The following is a 22,546-nucleotide window of genomic DNA, read 5'->3' on the forward strand; positions in this document are numbered from 1 at the left end:
CCGAGGCAGGCACTCTTGCCACTAGGCTATATCCCCAGCCCCCATCTTTATTTTAGTACTGAGGTTCGAACTCAGAGTCTTGAGCTTACTAGGCAGGCACTCTACCATTTTATCTGCACCCTCAGCTCTCCTCCCCCATTTTACATTTTAGTTTATTTTCCAGATAGTGTTTCATGCTTTTTGTCTGGCCAAACATGGATTGTGATCTGACTCACTATGCTTCCCAACTAGTTGGGATTACAGGTGTGCTCCACTATTTCCCTTTGTGGCAAAGTAAAACTGTCTTATGCTTGTAATAATTGCATGTGAGAAGATGTTTTATACAAATGATCTAATCTGGCAGCCAGTCTCTGCCTTGCCAGTTCAGAACGATTACTTTTGGGCCGTGTTCATTCAAGGTGTTTGAATCATTAACTATTTTTCATTCCAAAGGAAGTTTAGAAGGTGGTGAAACCGGGACAAAATGTTCTGCTTTGCTTTTTCTAAGTTTTTGTTTTGTTTTATTAGCTCACCCTCTAATGGCTGATTAGATAAGTACTCCGACTGGAAGCCAAGCTGTCACTCTACCTTTCGCCCCACCCACTTAGAGTTCTATAACTCCAGGAAACTAGAGCTTTACCATAATGGCTGTTGGCTTCCATACTGGGCTCTGACATCTTCTCATTGTTGGAGTTCAGCAGTGGCACTGCTGGCCTTAAAAAGAAAGTTTAAGAGGGAAATTAAAGATACATACATAGGTTCACATACAATTTTATTTTTTACAGTCTCCACCCAAATGAGCAAAATCATCAAAGGAAGATCATAAGAAAGCAGCAAGAGTGTTCCAAAATCAAGAAGGCTTTCTTAGCCAGGAACTGATAGCTCACACCAGTAATCCTACTAGGAGACTGAGATCTGAGGATCAAGGTTTGAAGCCAGACCAGGCAGGAAAAGTCCCTGCAACTCCCATTTCTAATAACCACTGAAAAAAAAAGCCAGAAGTGAGGCTGTGGCTCGAGTAGTAGAGCCCTTAGCCTTGAGCAAAAGAAGCTCAGGGGACAGAGCCCAGGCCTGACTTCAAGCCCCAGGACTAGCAAAAAAAAAAAAAAAAAAGGAAAGCTTTCTTAACTCTCACATATATAAAATACATAGTTTCAACTCTATGATTACCTCACCAAACTGTTTTCGGTTGAAATAAATACCCATGTCAAACAGCACACGAATGCCGGGAGCCTTTTATCTGGCCTCTTGCACAGTCCTATACCCTCATTCTGAGCTACTGCTTCACTCCCCAGCCGCCATTTCCATACTCTAGGGTTTCGAAATTTAACAACAGTAAAGGTTGTTGAAAGGAAAATTATCCCAGAAAACCACAGACCATAGATGAAGTCACATAGAGCAGAAGAGTTTATTGCCAGCAGGGCCGGCAAGGCCAAGATCCCACAGAGGAGTAAAGGAAAATGGCGCCGGAGGTCTCTCTCAGGGGATATTTATACCTTCACGCAACTAAGGTGGGAGGTGCTCCGCCTGCCCCTCAGGTATCATCAGCCAAGGGCAGAGTCACATTGCCAAGGGCAGATCTTATGGGGGGGGGGGCATTCTATAAGCTTACATTCCAGCCAAGGGCAGATCTTATGTCTGGGTTAGGGGCATTCTATAAGCTTACAGTTGTATTAAAAATTTTTTTTTTTCCTGCCACTTGAGCCACAGCTCTACTTCTGGCTTTACAGTAGTTAGTTGGAGAAGAGTCTCACCAACTTTCTTGCTCAGATTGGCTTAAAACCATAACCCTCAGACCTCAGTCTCCTGTGTAATCCAGCCAGGATTATAGGGCTAGCCACTGGTGCCTAATTATCAAACATTTTTTATAAGTCCAACTCTATTTTCCTAAGAAAGCAAAAAGTGTAAAATTTCCCCACCTAGCTTGATAGTCTCATCAGGAAAAGAGGGTTTTAACAATAGTCCAGGACTGGGAACATAGCCTAGTGGTAAAGTGCTCACCTCATATACATAAAACCCTGGGTTGAATTCCTCAGCAGTACATATATAAAAGAAGTTGGGGGGCTGGGAATATGGCCTAGTGGCAAGAGTGCTTGCCTCATATACATGAAGCCCTGGGTTCAATTCCCCAGCACCACATAGACAGAAAACGGCCAGAAGTGGTGCTGTGGCTCAAGTGGCAGAGTGCTAGCCTTGAGCAAAAAGAAGCCAGGGACAGTGCTCAGGCCCTGAGTCCAAGCACCAGGACCAACACAAAAATAAAAATAAACAATAATTTAGGAAAGACATAATCTTAGTGCAAAAATCAAATCCCTCCCTTGGAAGGACAGAAATCTTCCATTACAACACACACACACACACACACACACACACACACACACACACCACACACACATACACACATACACACACCCCACACATGCCTCATACCCAAGGCTCTTTCTGAGTTTGCCAGGAAAACTTTGTCCTGGCCCTCCCTCCAGTCAAACCCAGCTACAGCCACAGTGCCGCCGGCCGCACCCACAAGGAGGCCACACCCACGCGGAGGCCACACCCACACGGAGGCCACACCCACTGTGCTGCCACGCCCACCAGGACACTGACCTGGACATCTCCACAGGCACTTGCTTGGCTGTGAAGAAGAAAGAGAAACGGCGGAGTTCAGTAGAAGTGTACGAGGGAGGAGCAAACATTTCAATCACTTTTGACTTTCCTTAAAGATTATACACCCATAAAAAGGAAAAGAAAGCCAAATATTCACTGTTCAAAAGGAAACTCAGAAGAGAGGAAGGAAGAGGTGTTTTCTTTGTCCTTTTTTTTTTATTTTTTTTTTATTTTTTTTAGTTTTCCCTTGCAGTACTAGGAATCAAATCCAGGGCCACACGTGGTCTACCACTGAGCTGTATTCCCAGCCTTTCTCCTGGGGGGCTGTGTGTGTGTGTGCGTGTGTGTGTGTGTGTGTGTGAGAGAGAGAGAGAGAGAGAGAGAGCTCACACTTGCTAGGTAGTCACTATAGTTCTGAGTTACCCCCAATTCTTTTTGTTCCCATTTATATTTTGAGATAGGAGGTCTCCTTTTTTGGGGGGTCTGGGGAGCACCAAGGCCACACCCAGCTTCTTCCACTGAGCTGACAGCTCAACATCTTTTTCCCCAGACTGGCCTAAAACCTAAATCCTTTCAATCTTAGATAGGAGGCACTGGACTCTAGCTAGTCCTGTATATATCTGGATTGGCCTCCACCCACCATCGTCCCAATCACAGCCTCCCAAGTAGCCAGGATTACAAGTGAACAAGTGTAAACCACCAATGTCTTTTTTTTTTTTTTTTTTTTTTTTTTTTTTGGCCAGTCCTGGGGCTTGGACTCAGGGCCTGAGCACTGTCCCTGGCTTCTTTTTGCTCAAGGCTAGCACTCTGCAACTTGAGCCACAGTGCCACTTCTGGCCATTTTCTGTATATGTGGTGCTGGGGAATCGAACCCAGGGCCTCATGTATATGAGGCAGGCACTCTTGTCACTAGGCCATATCCCCAGCTCCACCACCAATGTCTTTTGCAAGAATTTTCACATAATTTCCCCAGATCATGTGACCTTTTTTTTTTTTTTTTTTTTTGGCCAGTCCTGGGCCTTGGACTCAGGGCCTGAGCACTGTCCCTGGCTTCTTCCCGCTCAAGGCTAGCACTCTGCCACTTGAGCCACAGCGCCGCTTCTGGCCGTTTTCTGTATATGTGGTGCTGGGGAATCGAACCTAGGGCCTCGTGTATCCGAGGCAGGCACTCTTTGCCACTAGGCTATATCCCCAGCCCATGTGACCTTTTTTTGATGCTTTAGCCAGAAGTGATTTTTTTTTTCTTTTGGTTAGTGGAATATGTTGGAGATGAAAACAATAGTCCAGGAGCCAGATTGGTCAGATAAGTGGGTAGAGAACACTTTGATTCAAGAAAAAAAAAATTAAGTCAGTCTATGTGCCTTTAATACCAAGATGGCTAGAATGGGTTCTATTTGGGAAGGTTTCTTTGGAAGGCTATCTCTTCCCAAGGGATTAAAGTTGTCCTGTCTGAGAAAAAGATGAAGGGCTTGTTTTATCTTTTTCACCCTCTTCATCCTATCTGCCTCTTCCCACCCCCAAGGACTCCTTTCTGAAGGACTCTCTCCCTTTCATACAAGTTTTTGTCTGCAGAATTTACATGTACCAGGTGCCCCTTTCCTCCAATAAGGGTAGCTGGATTAGTGCCCTAGTGTTAACCTTCTACCCATATCCAGTCACATGGACAAAGTAATTGGGAGGCATTCCGGGGTGTGTGTGTGTGTGTGTGTGTGTGTGTGTGTGTGTGTGTGTGTGTGTGAGAGAGAGAGAGAGAGAGAGAGAGAGAGAGACAGAGAGACAGAGAGACAGAGAGAGAGAGAGAGAGAGAGCACCACACTTTGAATTCTAGGACTAGATGTGGCTACACCCCACATGAAAATACAACCTCATCCTAGTTCTCCTCATTGGCTAGGAAATCCCTCTCATTTTTTTTGCCCAAGTAAACCCAAGGATGACTGTGGAGCTGTGGTTCAAATGGTACACCACCAGTCTTGAGGGAACACAACCCAAAACCCAAGCAAGAGTTCAAACCCCAGGACCAGCACAGAAAAGAAGTTCAATAAATAAAATAATAAAATAAATCCAAGGACACAAGAACTCCATGCCTATCCAAGCCCAAGCCTTTGTTTTCAAAGAGGCAGACTCAACTACATTGTCTCCTGGCTATGGCTGGGTTCCTGGCAAGGACTCCCTATCGGAATGGAAGGAAGGGTCTGAAATCTGGACTTACCTTTGGCTTTCTTCAAAATGTAGCATTTGGCTCCAATCATCAAGGTGGCAATTATCACCCCAATGACAACCACTGCGATGAGGCCTTTCTTCCATGGGGCAAGAAAGACTAGAGATGGGAGAGAGGAGACAAAGGAAAGATATAGGTTCTTCCTTTGCCAGCAAGAAAGAACATCTTGCTTAAACAACAAGTAAGGCTGATTTTTGCAATCCTTATAACTGCTGCCTTCCCTGAGGCCCCCCCCCCCCCCCCCGCCAGCCCTGAGGCTCTGCATTCAGCTGCTCTGAAAGCGTTGCTTCTGCTCTAACCTGAGTCAGCTACGATCTTCGAGGAGAGATCAAACTAACAGGGTTCATTTTGGGGTCTCCCTTTAACCCACATACTTCCCTATAAAACTGTTCTTTACCCCAGTGAATTGGGCTCTTCCAACCATGTCCCTTCCCCTTAGCCACAGATGGTCTATGAGCGGATGGATGTTTGCCTTAAGGCTAGTCAATTGTAATCTCTCTTCCAAAAGTTTGGAGGTGAGTCTGTATGAAATGCTTCTGACTTTTCTTTTTTGCCAGTCCTGGGGCTTGAACTCAGGGCCTGAGCATTGTCCCTGGCTTCTTTTTGCTCAAGGCTAGCACTACCTCCTGAGCCACAGTGCCACTTCTTGCTTTTTCTATATATGTGGTGCTGAGGAATGGAACTCAGGGCTTCATGTATGCAAGGCAAGCACTCTACCACTAAGCCATATTCCCAGCCCTCAACTCCTCTTTTTTTTTTGCCAGTCCTGGGGCTTGGACTCAGGGCCCGAGCACTGTCCCTGGCTTCTTTTTGCTCAAGGCTAGCACTCTGCCACTTGAGCCACAGCGCCACTTCTGGCCGTTTTCTGTCTATGTGGTGCTGGGGAATTGAACCCAGGGCCTCATGTATATGAGGCAAGCACTCTAGGCTATATCCCCAGCCCCTCTTTTTTTTTTTTTTAACTAAGTTGAGTGAATTGGTTTTTGTCACTTATAGCCTAGAGACTTGATTGTCTTAGTCCTCAGTCACAGGAGCTAACTTCCCTGTCTCATGCGAGAAGTATGTTTTGTCCTCTCGCCCTGCCTTCATTGCCACTCAGAAGACCTGGACTCACCTCTGACTGTCAGAGTGTTGCTTTGGGGGCTCTTTGGGGCGAGGCTGGCTCGGTTGGAAGCCGTACAATAGAACTGTCCCTCTTGCTCCTTGCTAGCCTGAGCCTTGCGCCAAAATGCCTGAGTCTCGTTGGAGATGATTTGGTGGAAGGGGATGTTTTCCTTTTCTTTGTAAAACCTGTACGTGATTGGACCAGTCCCTTCATCGACGGAGCAGCGAAGCACCATTTCCTTCCCAGATTCCACCTCCTCACTCTTCAGGATGGAAAGTCTGACGTGGTCCACTGGGGCTGGAAAGCAGGCAGAGGATTAGCACTGAGGAAAGAAGTGAAGGGCCCTAGCTGAGCATGAGATTACATGCTGTAATCTCAGCACTCAGGAAGCTAAGGCAGGAAGATGGCAAGTTCAAGCCTGGGTGTCTCACAAAGCCCCCAAATAAAAAAAGAAAAAGAAGGGAAGCAGAGTAGAACCCAAAAATGGATCCTGTTTCCAGCCAGCTGTCCCCTTGGGCTGTGACTAACACTTGGGTGGCAATTTTATTTACATAATTCCTCCCTGTTTCATCTTTGTTACAGTCCCTTCCAGGAATAGCCCAGAAGTCAGTCACCCACACCTCCTGTCTTCATTTATTAATTAAACACAAGACCCTAGGGACACCTCCCTTTACTTAGGGATGGAACACTCTACTGCTAAACCACCTTCCCAGCTCCCCCCTCTCTGATTTGGAAAGCACACCTTTGAAGAAACCCAAAAGATCGCCTGATCCTCAGACCGTAGTCCTACAGGTTATAACCAGTGATGGATGTTAGTGGGGTGGGGTTTTATTTTATTTTATTTACCAGTACTGGGGCTTGAACTCAAGGCCTTGCACTCCTGCAAGGCTGGTACTCTACCACTTTGGCCCTAGCACTATTTCTGGCTTTTGATTGATTAAATGAAGACAAGAGTCTCACCAACGTTTCTGCCTGGGCTACCTTTGAACCTCAATCCTCAGATCTCAGCCTCTTGAGTAGCTAGGATAATAGGCATGAGCCACCTCACCCAGCCTGGTCATGTTTTTTTGTAACAGAGCAACTTACCTATCACCTTGACCTTCAGAACTTCACTGACCACTTCTGAATGGGAATGGCAATTATCCACAGTGCATTGGTATGTTGCATCTTTGGCTGGCTTATCCATAAAGACTGCAGGCTCATTGGAGTACATCTCAGAAGTCTGGAATGTATCCGAGGCTTTTAAAAGGCGGTAAGTAATGGGTAACGTTCCATTTACTGACTGACAACTGACTCTTAAGATATGCCCTTTGATGATCTCAGACCTGGTATCATGAAAAATCCTGGGCTTGGAGAGCATTTCTAGAATGATAAAAGGAGATATCATTTAAAACGACATTGAAAGGCCCCATCTCCCCAAACCCTAGGCTTCACTTTCCCAGTCGCCGTCGCATTCTGGTCCAGGGGGCAACGTCAGCATCACCTAGGCTGCTGGGTGGAGAGGCAGAGTCTGGCTCAATCCCCACCCACTGAAGCAGATCCCATATTCTAACCCTCTCTTGTATGCATATTCAATTAGGAGAGGCCCGGCTCCATAATTCCCCCACCAGAAGTCCTACCCCTTCTGATTAGCTGACATACAGAACAAAACTAGAACTCAGCTAGGCATTGGTGGCTCATGCCTGTAATCCAAGCTACTCTGGAGGCTGAGATCAGAGGATCAAAGCTTGGACTGATAAATCCAAGACATTAACCAACAAAAAAAGCTGGAAGTAGAGATGTGTCTCAAGTAATAAGAGCACCAACCAGCCTTGAATGAAAAAAGCCCAGTGAAAGAAGGAGGCCCTGAGATCAAGTTTCAGCAGAACTCCCATCTTTTCACATTTTGTTTTGCTTTTGCCAGTCCTGGGACTTGGACTCAGGAACTGAGCACTGTCCCTGGCTTCTTTTTGCTCAAGGCTAGCACTCTACCACTTGAGCCACAGCACCACTTCTGGCTGTTTTCTGTATATGTGGTGCTGGGGAATTGAACCCAGGGCTTCATGTATGCAAGGCAAGCACTCTTGCCACTACGCCATATTCCCAGCCCCTACATTCTTTTTTTTTTTTTTTTTTTTTTGTCAGTCATGGGTCTTGAACTCAGGGCTTGGGTGCTATCAGTGAGCTGTTTTGCTCAAGACTAGGAATCTGAGCCACAACTTCACTCTGGTTTTTAGGTGGTTATTGGAGATGAGAGTCTCACGGACGTTGCTGCCAGGGCTGGTTTTGAATGGTGATTCTCAAATCTCAGTCTCCTGAGAAGCTAGGAATACAGGTGTGAGCCACAGGCGCCCTATAGAACTCCCAGCTTCTTAATGTTTGACATGGACAGCAGCCAACCCAAAGCCACCTGAGCCACAGTCACAACACACACCAGAACTGGACCTCACCCCACATGGTTTTCATGTTGCCTCTCTTGGGCTCTGAGCAGGCAGACCCACTGGCTCTGTCCCAGCCTTTCATGTCCTGCCTCTCTCTCCCTCAAGGTCTTGCCCTGCCTGGGTCTGATCTGCCTTCAAACTGGAGCTGGCGTCAGCTGATGGGGCCCTGCCTGCCCTGAGCCCCGCGGGCGATCACACGCGGTCACACCACTCACCGCACACTTTGATCTGGACTATGTTGCTTTTCTTGACCACCTTGCCAATGGCAGCCGTGCAGGAGTACGTCCCACTGTCCCACTTGGTGGCGATCTTGGTGAATTCCGGATCCAAAGATACATTGGTGTTTCCCTTCTGGATGGTGAAGATGGCTGGAAGCCCTCCCAAGATGGAGCAGGACAAGTTCAGCTTTTCTCCTTGGTCGAGGTAGGTGGACAAAGACTCCAGCTTTGGCTTGGGAAACAGTTCTGAAACAGAGTGAGTGGAAGGGGGACAAGGTACATCTGGGCACCTGTCCAAGCCCTGTGGACACCCAAGGCCCCGCTCCCCCACCCTCCTGCAAGTCTTCCTTCACTTCTCACAGCTGCGGAGCGCACCCATGCCCGCGATTCCAGCGGCAGCTTCTCCCGGCTCTCCTGGCCAATTGCTCTCTCAGACAAGGGTGAGAATTATACAGTGCCTCACGCCTGTAATCCCAGCTACTCAGGAGACTGAGATCTGAGGATCCTGGCTTGAAGCCAACCTGGACAGACAAATCTGCAAGGCTGGCTGAGAATGTGGTTTAGGGGTAGAATGCTTGCCTAACATGCACAAAGCCCTGGGTTCCATTCCTCAGTATCACATAAACAGAAAAAGCCGGAAGTGGCGCTGTGGTTCAAGTGGCAGAGTGCGAGCCTTGAGCAAAAAGAAGCCAGGGACAGTGCTCAGGCCCTGAGTCCAAGCCCCAGGACTGGCAAAAAAAAAAAAAAAAAATCTACATGGCTCTTATCGCCAAAGAACTAGCATGCAGCAGATATAAAGGCATGGATCAAGTAGCAGAGTGCCAGCCTTGATGGAGAAAAAGCTAAGACAGAGCCCAGGCCCTTAGTTCAAGCCCCAAGAACAGCACACACAAACATACACACATACATACACAAGCATATACACATGCATAAGACATTTTACAACTTGCAAGTAATGATTCACACATGCCCTTATTTATTTGTTTACTGACATACTTCGTGCCATATTTACTGCAGGAAATCTCTGTGGCAGGCACCTTGCTAGGCAGCAGAGAATGACAGTCCTTGGCTTCAAAGTGTTTATCCATCAGTGGGACATTCAGACATAATGAATGCAGCAGAGGGGTAAGGGAAAACTGAACTTCACCTTGGGGAATTAAGGCAATGTGTCTGAGAGGAGGTTGTACTAGGCAGTTGCTAGAGAAAGTATCTTAGGCAGCATACCTTTTGTGTGTGAGGGGTGTGTGTGTGTGGGGTGTGTGTGTGTGTGTGTGTGTATGTGTGTGACGCAGCTATGCATGCGTGTTTGCCTATACTGGGGCTTGAACTCAAAGCCTCATTGCTCTCACTTGGGTTTTTTTGCCTCTACCACTTGAGCCATGCACAGCTTCACTTCAGCATTTTGGCAGTTAATTGGAGATAAGACTTTCCCCCCTTTGTCTGTCCAGGCTAGCTTTGAACCTCAATTTTCCCGTCTCAGCCTCCTGAGTTGCTAGGATTACAGGCATGAGCCATCTACACCTGGTTGGTAATGTGTATTGTTCATTGCAGTGTAACAAACTGCTGTACACTGGTCTATTTGTGTCTGTGAAGCCCTCAGAGGCAAAGCCTGGCTCAGGCAGCTCTCTATTCTCAATAGCTTGCCTGGCATGCAGCATGTGCTCAATACACATTGAATTGATGCGTTTCACTAATAATAACTCTTGGCTTATACCTGTAACCCTAACTACTCAGGGGGATGAGATCTAAGGATTGCAGTTTTGAAGTCAGCCTGAGCAGGAAAATCCATCAGACTCTCATTTCCAATTAATCACACACACAAAAAAATCAAATTAAAAAACCGGAAGTGGAACTGTAGCTCAAGTGGTAGAGTGTTAGCCTTGAGCAAAAAAGCTTAGGGATGGCACTCAGGACTACATTTAAAAAAACAAACAAAAACCTCTTCTTTTAATTTTATTGTAGTGGTACTGGGAATTGAACTCAGCAGTTTCTTGCATACTGGGCAAGTTGCTCTACCACTTGAGCTAAGCCTCCAGCCTGATATAAATCTTTTTTTTCCCCCTTTGTGGCACCACTGTACTTAGATATATGTTTAAACGCAAGGCATACCCGATTACTAGGCTGGTACTCTACCACTTAAGCCACACCTCCAGCCCTATTTTTCACTGGTTACTTTTTGTTTATTTGTTTTTGTTGCCAGTCCTGAGGCATGGACTCAGGGCCTGAGCACTGTCCATGGCTTCATTTTGCTCAAGGCTAGCACTCTACCTCTTAAGCCACAGAGCCACTTCTGGCTTCTTTCTATATATGTGGTGCTGAGGAATCAAACCCAGGGCTTCATGTATACAAGGCGAGCACTTTACCACTAGGCAATATTCCCAGCCACAGGTTACTTATGAGGTAGAGACTTGCTTCCTAGTCAGACACATGCTTGAGCTGAAATCCGCCCACTGTAGGCTATTCAGCATTGCTGGGATGACAGCACTATTAGCTTCCTTCTGCTGGGCTGTCCTGGAACCACGATCCTCCCAATATCAGCCTCCCACGTAGCTGGAGCGACAGGTGTGCCCAGCTATAAGCTGAGAAAGGGATCTTGCATGCTTTTGGGGCCAACTTTGAACATGATTCTCCCATCCTCAGTCTCACAAGTAACTAGGATTACAGGCAGGAGCCACTGGCAGCCAGCCCAAGATAATATAAATCTCATCTGTGAAAAAATGTCATGAGCCAGCAAAGTATTTATCACTGTCAGTAATGCACTAAATGGCACGTATTGGAGACCAGCAGAATCGAACACACATGCCAATCACCTAGTTGGGTAGTTTGCAGGGTACCTACCTATGATCTTGGGGATTGGCCCTGAGTACTTGTGCAATGCTGGATATGAACAAATGCATGCATACATGTGTGAACACTTTCCCAGGGGGAACAGAAAGAGCTGGCTCTCAGTCCTGAGAAACACTGTTGTATAACGTTCAGCCCTTCATCTAACAACTGTATTACATTGCTATTGTATCCAGGAGGTGTGGTGAGGAGTTAGAAGATACAACTTTGAAAAAGGAGTTATCTGGGCTGGGGATATAGCCTAGTGGCAAGAGTGCCTGCCTCGGATACACGAGGCCCTAGGTTCGATTCCCCAGCACCACATATACAGAAAACGGCCAGAAGCGGCACTGTGGCTCAAGTGGCAGAGTGCTAGCCTTGAGCGGGAAGAAGCCAGGGACAGTGCTCAGGCCCTGAGTCCAAGGGCCCAGGACTGGCCAAAAAAAAAAAAAAAAGGAGTTATCTTTCTGCCCTCAGGACCTTATATTCCACTAGCTGAATGCATGTAATAAACAAGACATGTAGTATATGTATGTGTGTATTCTACACTTACAGATGTCTATATTCGTCTCTATATAGAATAATATATATCTATTAATCTATATATAGATTATCCATATATAAATGTAGAATATATATTTGGAGAGAAATAAAGCCAGGGAAGGGTAATAGGAGTAAAGAGCCATTTTTCTTTTTCTTTTTTTCTTTTCTTTTCTTGCCAGTCTTGAGGCTTGAACTCAGGGTCTGGGTACTGTTCCTGACTTTTTTTGTTCAAGGCTACTGCTCAACCACTTGGGCCACAATTCCACTTGCAGCTTTTTTTTAGTGGTTAACTGAAGATAAGAGTCTCAGGGACTTTCTTGCCTGGGCTGGCATTGAACTGTGATCCTCAGATCTCAGCCTCCCAAGTAGCAAGGATTACAGGCGTGAGCCACCAGCAGCTGGCTGAGGGGGAACTTTTAAGTGATGGATTTGGAAATCAAGTGTGCTTGATGGTGACTTTTGTTCTGCCATTTGAGTAACTCTGTAATTCCAAGTCTCAGTTTCCACATTTGAAAAATGGGTGTATCATAGCATCTACCTCCTAGGATGGTTCTGAGCATGAAATAAAAACGTCTATATTCAGCAGTGGGGAGTTATTGCTATTATTCTTGAGTTTATGAGTGCTCTCATTCCCAAGCCTGTCATTGGGTCTGTGTCTGTGCTTGGCACAGAGAAAGACGAATGAACTCTGATCATTCAAACTTTAGCCAACCGTCCTCAAGTGTTTATTCTGTCCAAGGTCACACGCAAACACATCATAGCATAGCCATCTCCCTCAGCCATCGTTCTAACAATCCTGGAAAGGTGAGTGCCATCCTAGCCTGGTCTCTCAGAGCTCAGGTAGAGTTAAGAACTCATCCTGTTCCTAGGATACGGAGCGGCTTGCTTGGTTCTGGCACCAGAGCTGCCAATCCCGCAGCCACAGCAGACCCCGTACTAACTGCACGTGAACTTGTCTCCATGAACCCCAGAGCAGAGACGTTGACACCAGGCAAGGGTAAAACCCAGTCAGCTCTGGCTGGCTACCCTGGATGACAGCCCAGCTGTTTCTGGAGCCCGCCATTGCCCAGCCAATCTTCCCACAGCAACCCTACCTGTGATGTTGACCAGGATGCTGCTGACCTTGGATATGCGGCTCGATTCCACCTTGCATGTGTAGTTGCCGTTGTGCTCCACCAGGGCCATGACCGAGTACACGGCCTCGCTGCCCTGTCGGGTGGTGTTCACGATCTCCTTGTCCTTCTGAATGATGATTTCTGGGAAGTCGTGGGCCAGATGTGTCACCTGAATGGTGCACTTGATGTGGAGCTGGTCGCCTTCTGTAATCAGCCCAGCGGGGCTGATGTGGAATTTGGGAGTAGAGAAGGATTCTACAAGAAAACAGGACACGCCAATTACACTGCGCATCAAGCCTGGGCCCTTGCAATTTTCTTCTGCTGGTCTTACTGCTCCCCCACTTTCCAATCTATTTCTTCCCCAAAGAACTCAATCTTTTGTTGCTGGTAGCATGCAATATACCTATATAAAGACGTATATTACTCTATGTTATACATATAGATTAACAGATACTTATTACTCAGGAGGCTGAGATCTGAGCTTTGTGGGTTGAAGCCAGCCACCTTGGCAGACAAATGTGACTAATGCAGCAAGAAGCTAAAAGTATGGGCTGGGGATATGGCCTAGTGGCAAGAACGCTTGCCTTGTATACATGAGACCCTGGGTTCGATTCCCCAGCACCACATATACAGAAAATGACCAGAAGTGGCGCTGTGGCTCAAGTGGCAGAGTGCTAGCCTTGAGCAAAAAAGAAGCCAGGGACAGTGCTCAGGCCCTGAGTCCAAAGCCCAGGACTGGCAAAAAAAAAAAAAAAAAAAAGAAGCTAAAAGTAGAGGTGTGGTTCAAGGGGTGGGGCACCAGCCTTGAGCTTTGTTAACTCAGGTGAGAATGGGAAGCTATGAGTTCAAGCCTCAGTACTGGCTAAAACTCTCAATGTTTTTTTCTCCATTCTGTTGTCTAAGCTCCTTTCCTTTTGGCTTAGTTGTGTATCTTGAGCCTTTTTTTTTCTTTTCTTTGTATGTGTAAGAGAGAAGGGGAGGGGGGAAGGGGAGACAGACAGACAGACCGACAGGATTGAATTCATAGGGAAGGCCCAGTCCCTTTCTGAGTCTGGCTCTTTCTCCATTTCCCCAACCCCATATCAAAGAGAATGAGGAGCAGGAGCTGGGATCCTGACCTCTCACGGTGACCAGCTCACTCCGGACAGTATCTGAGGTCTGTACATGGGATCCAGACATGATGCTAGCTTGACAACGAAACACTAAAACGTTATCCTGCTCCTCGATTGCAAAGTCCAGCGTCACAGAATTCTGGTCATGAGAAGTCTTCTCTCTTTTCTGCTTGACAAATTTTGTATCAAGTTCAAGTTTTTCAATTGTGAAATAGATGGGTGGCTTTTCCTCAGGGACAGAGCAGCTGACGGCCACCACGCCGCCTTCTATCACCTCCTTCTTATCCAGCGTTACCTGGGGATTGGACACGCCTTGGGAAAAAGAGAAGGACCAGTTAATAGCTGTTAGATCTACTGAAAGCCAAGTACTGGGAGCTCACACCTTGAATCCTAGCCACTCAGGAGGCTGAGATCTGAGGATCAGAGTGTGAAGCCAGCCCAAACAGGAAAGGCCTGGAGCCTCTTTAATTAGTCAGGGGGAAAAAAGCCAGAAATGGAGGTATGGCTCAAGTGGCAGAGTGCTAGCCTTGAGCAAAAAGAAGCCTAGGAGAGTGCTCAGGCCCTGAGTCCAACGCCCAGGACTGACGCAAAAAACAAAACAAAACAAAACAACAACAACAACAAAAAGACTAGGGAACCTAGGTGGAGAGACAGAAGAATCCAGTGACTAAGTAACTTCTGCCATGTGGCTTTTTCTGCAAACAAAATCCTATTTCAACTGGACTCTGGTGGCTTACGCCTGTAATCCTAAACTACTCAAGAGGCTGAGGTCTGAGGATCGTGGTTCAAAGCCAACTCAGGCAGAAAAGTCTCTTAGACTCTTATCTCCAGTTAATTACCAGAAAACCGGAAGTGGCACTGTGGTTCAAACTGGTAGAGCACTAGCCTTGAGCAAAAAAAGCTCAGGGACAGTGCCTAGGCCCTGAGTTCAATCCCCAAAATAATAATAATAATAATAATAAGAAGAAGAAGAAGAAGAAGAAGCCTATTAACTGCAAGAGGGCATAAGAGCTGTGAGGATGGGTACACTGGAGGCGATCAATTTTGTTTAGGAAGAAAGAAAAGAAAGGAATAGGTGGTGCATGCCTTTAATCCCAGCACTTGGGAAGTTGAGGTAGGAAGATCTCAAGTTCAAAGCCAGTGAACCTGCAATAGCCAAACTATGGAAACAACCCAGATGCCCCTCCACAGACGAATGGATCCAAAAAATATGGTACTTATACACAATGGAATACTACATAGCGATTAGGAATGGTGAAATATTGTTATTTGCAGGGAAATGGTCAGAACTCGAACAAATAATGTTGAGTGAGACAAGCCTAGAACACAGAAAACAAAGGGGCATGATCTCCCTGATATATGACTGTTAACAAAGGGAGACGGAGAGACAGTAGAGACCAAGTCTGTGAAACCAAAAACTGCTTGTCAAATAGTATTCCCCACAGGATTGGGGCAGCGACCCAACAGTATGTAACTAAAACCAAACAATTTCTCAACATATAAAGGTCAAAAATTGACCTCTCAGGGGAATACAATAGCTCAAAAGCTATGTATGTACGTTCATATAAGACTACTGTCGACATATTGTCTAATATCAACATTACATTTAAAGCCCTAGGCGAACTTTCTTGGGCGTGGCCATGTGGCTACTGTATATGTTCTTGATACATTGTATATTGTATATATGTCTACCTGACCTAGAGAAGGGATAGAAAAACAGGGCGTAAGCTATCACAAGAAATGTACAGGGCTGGGGATATAGCCTAGTGGCAAGAGTGCCTGCCTCGGATACACGAGGCCCTAGGTTCGATTCCCCAGCACCACATATACAGAAAACGGCCAGAAGCGGCGCTGTGGCTCAAGTGGCAGAGTGCTAGCCTTGAGCGGGAAGAAGCCAGGGACAGTGCTCAGGCCCTGAGTCCAAGGCCCAGGACTGGCCAAAAAAAAAAAAAAAAAAAGAAATGTACACACTGCTCTACTATGTAACTGTACCCTTTTTGCACAACACCTTATCAAAAAATTTGTGTTCAATTAATAAATAAATTAAAATTTAAAAAAAAGCCAGTGAACCTGGCTCAAAGATCCTGTCTCAAAAGCTAGGAAAGAGAGAAGGAAGGAAGGGAGGGAAGGAGAGAAAGGGAAAGGAGGGAGTAAGTAGGAAAGAGGGGAAAGGAAGAAAGGAAGGAAGGAAGGAAGGAAGGAAGGAAGGAAGGAAGGAAGGAAGGAAGGAAGGAAGGAAGGAAGGAGAGAAGGAGAGAAGGATGGAAGAAAAATCACTGAGTTAAAGAGAAAGTTTCTGAGATAAGAAGCAGCAGATGGCCAGATGCTGGCGGCTCACGCCTATAACCCTAGCTACGCAGGAGGCTGAGATCTGAGAATGCGGTTGGAAGCCAGCCCAGGCCAGTAAGTCCATGAGACTCTTATTCCAATTAACCACCAGAAAATCAGAAGTGGCGCTGTGGCTCAAAGTGGTGGAGCACTACTACTAGCCTTGAGCACAAAAGCTTGGGGACTATGCCCAGGCCCTGAGTTTAAGCCCTACCACCCACGAAAGAAAAGAAAGAAGCAGAGTATTCCCAGAAGATGGGCCATGTGGCATCCTGCATTCTCGGGTGAGCAAGATGGGAGATGGATGCAGAGCATGCGCAGTGCACTTGCCTGTGCTCAAGCCCCGGCACTCACCTTGCACCACCAGTGGGTACTCCCGCGTGGTTTTCTCCTTGTTATTCAGAACCACGGTGCACTTGTACGTTCCTGCGTTGAAGACCCGAGCTTTGGAGATGAAGAAGCTCTCGGTGCTCTGGGAAGAGGAGACGTTGTGCAGCACCACGTCATCCTTGTAGAAGAGCACGAGGTGCTGAGGCCTGACGGGGGCGGTGGTGCTGATGTCCACCGTGCACTGCAGCGTCACATTCTGCCCGTTCGGCACCGTCCATTTGGGCAGGCTATCCATGTGCACGCTGTTGATGGTGAAAGCTACATGCAGACGGAAGGAGGGCAGACATACCTGTTACCTTAGCAACAGCATCATCTTGGCCACCACCACCAGTGTGTGTGCGTGTGTGTGTATGTGTGTGTGTGTGTGTGTGTGCACCAGTCCTGGGGCTTGAACTCAGGGCCTAGGGCATTGTCCCTTAACTTTTTCTGCCCAAACCTGACAGTCTACCATTGACCCACACCTCTGGTCGTTTCGGTGGGTAATCGGAGAGAAGAGTTTCATGGACTTTCCTGTCCCAGTTGAGCTCAAACCTCCATCCTCAGATCTCAGCCTCCTCAGTAGCTAGGATTACAGGTGAGAGCCATCAGTGCCTGGCTCCCTCCTTGGTACTTTGATCTTGAACAAGCACCAAAATAAGATGACACCGGTGGGTGGTATGCCGTCCTTTACCTCCAATTATGTGCATTTTGGGGTGGGGAGAAGAGTTCCTCTGCATGACTGAGCCCTAAAAGATTCCGGACTTGTGATGAAGGAAAGGCTTGCAGAAAACCCAGAGAGGTGAGATCTTTTCAAGTGGGAAAGAACAAGATTAGTGGAGAAGGAATCAAAGTCACAAAGCTACCCAGCACAGAGAAGACCCCCCCCCCCCAAATACTAAAACCATGGGTTGTAGCTCCCTCCATGTCAGGGCCATCAGCCAGTGGGTGCCCGCTGGTCCCTGAGAAAGAGAGAGCATATGAGTCAGCCAGCCACCTGGCCCTCAACCTGGAAATGACTCAGAAAAAAGGGGGGATGACAAGGAGGGGCCACCTACTAATACCAGGGTGCCACAAAGCATGGAGTCCCTGATGAGTTTCTTTCTGTGTTTAACAAACATGCTAACCCATGTTCCGTTCACGTTCTCATCCTCAAGATAATGATCAGATACCGATGCCAGGTGCTGTGCTTCCGGGGTGAAGCAGAAATCACCCCAGCTCTCCGAGACCATGCAGGCCGGTGGAGATTCAGATAACTACCGATCTGTGAAGTCCGGGACCCTGAGGAGAAGCACTGCCCCAGAAGAGACCCAGGAGGGTCAGGAGGAAATGTCCCCTGGACTGGGAACAGTGTGTTCCAGGGCACTGGGGTATGAGGACTTGGTGCAGTTCGGGTACAACCAGTTCCTGAGAGGCAGAGCTTGGGGCTGAGGAGGGGGAGGCAGGCTGTGGGAACAGTGCCAAAGGGGAAGTCAGGCCTGCCAAGTGGACAAACTGGGCCATGTAGGTCTTTGGGAGGGGCATGGTGTCCAAGATTAGTGTTTAGAAAGACCATTGTGACCAAGCGCGGGTAGCTCTTGGCCTGTAATCTGAACTACTCAGGAGGCAGAGATCTGAGGATCAGGTTCAAAACCAGCCTGGGCAAGAAAAGTTAAGAGAATCTTATCTCCAATGAACCACCAAAAGGCTGGAAGTGGAGCTGTGGCTCAAGTGGCAGAGTGCTAACTATAAGGGGAAAAAAAAAGTTCAAGCCCCAGGACAAAAGACCACTGTGGCCCAAGACCAAGGCCAAGAAAGAGCCCCGGGAAGCGTTCAGTTGAAAACTGATGTGCTCTAGGCAGGAGGGACATGAGACTCTTCAGGAAAATCAAAAGGACTTCTTTTAGGGGGTAATGGAAATAGTCTAGAGCTAGATAATGCAAACGGGCGCCAATGTCATGGGCATACTGAATGTCACCAATTATCCACTTTTTTTGTCAGTCATGGGGCTTGAACTTGGGGCCTAGGCACTGTCTCTGAGCTCTTTTACTCAAGGCTAGTGCTTTACCACTTTTTTTTCTTTTTGGTTGGTCATGGTGCTTGAACTCTGAGCTCTTCAGCTCAAAGCTAGCACTCTACCACTTGAGCCCCAGCGCTACTAGTACTCTACCACTTTGAGCCACAAATCTACTTCCAGTTTTCTGGTGGTTCATTGGAGATAAGAGTCTCACAGACTTTCCCGCCTTTGAACTGTGATCCTCAGATCTCAGCCTCCTGAGTAGCTGGGATTACAGGTGTGAGCCATCAGTGCCCAGCTACACTTTTTATTATTTGGATGTTATCATGATTAAAAAAGAAGAAGAACTTGCTTGGCTCTGAGGGTGAAGAAGTAGAACAGAAGATGCTGAGTAGGTTCTCCGGGAGTAGCGGTGTCATGAGCTGCAATGGAGAATGCCCAGGAAGGACAAGGGAGGAAGACCGAGTTCAGGGATTGCGATGGGTCTGAGGGAGGAGCCCCGAGGACAAAGGCCTTGGGCCCTTGGGTTGCGTCTGAGGCTTGGGTGGGAGGCCAGGGCTAGACATGGAGCACAAGGACATCAGGAGGGAGAGAGAAGAGTTGGAATCCAGAGACAGTCAGAACATGGAGCCTGCAGAGAACAGGTTCAAGCCCAGGGAAAGCCATTCTGCCCTGGGGAGGAGGGCAAAGGAAGCAAAAGATCCCAACTGTCCAAAAGTCACAGGATCAGAAGCGGCCATCGCATGTGGTGGCAGCAAGTGGCCTTTAGTGACCTCTAAGGGAGAAAAATCCCAGCAAGAAGTTGTGTTAAGAGGGGAAGCCTGAGTGGAGAGGAAAGAGATAGTAATTCTAAACTAGCCTCAAAGTTCCAGGGGAGAAAAAGGAAGTGGGGGAAGGGCACAAGAAAAAAAACACGGAGGGAATGCATATGATTTTTCTGTTACCTGAAATAAACAAACAAATAAGAAGTTACCAACCAGGGGCCAAGAGCTCACGTCTCTAATCATAGCTACTCAGGAGGGTGAGATCTGAGGATGGTGGTTCAAGGCCAGCCCAGGCAGGACTGTCCATGAGATTGTTTCTAATCTCCAATAAATGACTCAGAAAACACCAGAAGCAGAGCTGTGGCTCAAGTGGCAGAGCACTAGCCTTGAGCACAAAGAAGCTCAGGAACAGCACCCAGGCCCTGAGTTCAAGCTCCAGGACCAGGGGGAAAAAACAAACAAACAACAAATTCCCAATTAGTTTATAGACTTGGAAAACTGCGTGCGAAGGCAGGACAGGACTAGGGCTCCCGACAGAGGTCCAGATTTTGAGAAATGGAGTGTCAAAGTGGGGAGGGAGTGGAGCCAGGGCAGGAGGGGGAGGGAGGCATGGGATCAGGCCCAGGTAGAGGGGCTGGCCCCAACCAGCCACCCGGGAGGACTCCGCACTGGGAGGGAAGAGGGAAGCCGGGAGGATGGGTGGAGAGCCAGATAAGCCAGCAGCCCAGGCCAGGCCCCAGGCCAGGCAGGAAGCAGAGGGAGTTCCCTCTAGACTGGCTGTTTTCTAGGTGCCGGTGAAACTGAAGTCATCTCCTAGAAGGAGGTGGATAGCAATTGGGTGAAGGCTGAAGGGATCCCAGAAGGCCTGAGGAAAGAGAGGAAAGGGGCCAAGCAGACCTAGGACCTCCCTTACAGCAAGCCTGCAAGGCATGCATTGCAAAGGCCAGTGTGGGGGGGGGGGGGAAGGGAGATTGGGTCCTGTCCAATCTGCTCACAGTACCCACCCTGCAGCAGCAGGCCATTCAGCTGCTGGGTCTCAAAGCACTTGGAAAATCCTCTCCCTGTTCAAAACTCTTCCCCCAAAGGCCCATAGGCCTTCATGGACTGGGGGGGTGGGGGGGCAGGGCTGGAGAACACAGGGAGCTTAGGAAAGGAGCCCTTGGGAGCTGGCAGGGCAGGCTCCAGACCTCACAGCGTGGTCTGAATAAGATGGGGTGCATGCCAGAGTAGGCAGAATACTTCAGGGGACATGACTAGAAGGGTGAGTAGGAAGGGTCAGGCAAAATCATCATCATTCATTCTTCGCTGCCTGCGGAACAGCTGCCACCCCTCTCTATCCAATCTCAGCTTCCCACCATCACCCCGTCACCCCGTCACCCCGACCTCCTGCCAATCCACACTGTACAGCTGGGACAAAAAGATGTAAAGACATGGTCTCGGGCTAGGTAGCACAAGCCTGTAATCCCATCCCCTAGAAAGGCAGGCTGCGGAAGAAGGATCTTGCGCCAAAGCTAGCCTGGGTTATATGATGAGAGAAACAGCACAAGTCTGGTCTCTGGTTCTAGATGGACGCCCAGATTTCTGATAGCGGAAGTCCTGTTGCCCTCACCGGCTCTTGCAAGGACAAGTCCATCCTTCTTGGGGCTCAAGCGACAGCATCAAATGTGTGATTTGAAGATGATGGCTATCCTGTCTCTATGAGTAGCCACGGGGGGGGGGGGGGGGAACAGAATGGCCAAGCACGTGGGCAGTATCATGGAGACTCGCACTGACCGGCTCTGTGGGGAGCCACACCAGCTCTCCCACAGTGGAGACACCGCTACAGGGCTCCACTCCGTCCAGCACCATGCAGCAACATAGGCTCCATATTGCTGGACCATCTGTCCGCAGTCCAGCTCCCCTGATTCTGAAGAGGGATTTATTCTGCAGGTGCTCCACCCAACTCACTTCCCCAGAGCCAGCGAAGCTCCCTCCTCCGCAGGATCCCACACAAGCAGAACAAAGCCCCCCCCCCCCCCCCCGCCCCATGCCAAGATGGAGCTTCTAGATCTGCTTGTAAACAGCTTGTAACCAGACTTGAAAGACCAGCAGCAAGCCCTTGCCAGTGGCTCACGCCTGGAGTCCCAGCTACTCAGGAGACTGAGGTGCGAGGATCACAGTCCAAAGCCAGTTCTGGCAGATAGTCTATGTGAATCTTATCTCCAATGAAGCAGCGAAAAGCCAGAAGTGGGGATATAGCTCAAGTGGTAGAGCATTAGCTTTGAGTAGAAAAGCTAAGGGAACGCTCCCTGGCCCTGAGTTCAAGCCACAGTACTGGAACACATGCACGTGTGCAAGAGCGTACACACGCACACACACATGCACATACACACACACATAGTAGCTCTGCTTCCTGTATGCCAGCACAAAATAGCATAGATATAGTTACAGCCTCCTAGGTAGATGGAAAATTAGATCCACAATGTTGGTTTTTTTTTTTTAATCATTTAAGAGAAAAAGAAAAGTTGGGATGTCAGTTTAAACTATGTTCTGTCTTTCCCAGTATAACAAGTTGACAGTATCTTAATTGTGAGTTAAAACAAAAATAAGTGAGGCCGGGCACCGGTGCCTCACACCCAGAATTCTAGCTCCTCAGGAGCTGAGATCTGAGGATGGAAATTCAGAACTTGGGGGGGGGGGGGGGAGGAAGTCTGTGAGACTCTTATCTCCAATTAACCACCAGAAAATCAGAAGTGGTCCAGTGGCTCTAAGTGGTACAGCGCTAGCTCAGGGACAACATCAGGCCCCAAGATCACCAAAACAAAGCAAAAGCCAAGTACGAGGAACATAAGACAGATAAATAAAAAACACACAATTAGGGAAAGAGCAGGGTGAGGGAACCAGCAATTTATCTTAGCACAACCTCAAAAAAATTATGGAGTCAGTTTTTTGGTTTTTTTTTAACCACTTCCCCAA

At 47.8% G+C, this 22,546-nt stretch overlaps 1 protein-coding gene across 8 annotated transcripts in view; it reads right to left on the reverse strand.

Annotated features, from left to right (window-relative positions):
- Positions 1–22,546, reverse strand: part of Pecam1 (platelet and endothelial cell adhesion molecule 1) — a 43,115-nt gene that overhangs the window by 19,955 nt on the left and 614 nt on the right. For all 8 annotated transcript variants that reach the window (XM_048365516.1, XM_048365513.1, XM_048365511.1 and 5 more), the window contains exons 3-11: positions 16,820–17,113; positions 14,144–14,449; positions 13,005–13,280; positions 8,542–8,790; positions 6,993–7,268; positions 5,916–6,203; positions 4,793–4,900; positions 2,584–2,611; positions 620–693 (exon numbers count right to left, since the gene is read on the reverse strand). In XM_048365516.1, the coding sequence (XP_048221473.1) occupies positions 620–693; positions 2,584–2,611; positions 4,793–4,900; positions 5,916–6,203; positions 6,993–7,268; positions 8,542–8,790; positions 13,005–13,280; positions 14,144–14,449; positions 16,820–17,113 (1,899 nt within the window). The remainder of the gene's footprint in view (positions 1–619; positions 694–2,583; positions 2,612–4,792; positions 4,901–5,915; positions 6,204–6,992; positions 7,269–8,541; positions 8,791–13,004; positions 13,281–14,143; positions 14,450–16,819; positions 17,114–22,546) is intronic.

This window comes from Perognathus longimembris, chromosome 17 (genome assembly GCF_023159225.1).
Source record: "Perognathus longimembris pacificus isolate PPM17 chromosome 17, ASM2315922v1, whole genome shotgun sequence".
Classification (NCBI taxonomy): domain Eukaryota; kingdom Metazoa; phylum Chordata; class Mammalia; order Rodentia; family Heteromyidae; genus Perognathus; species Perognathus longimembris.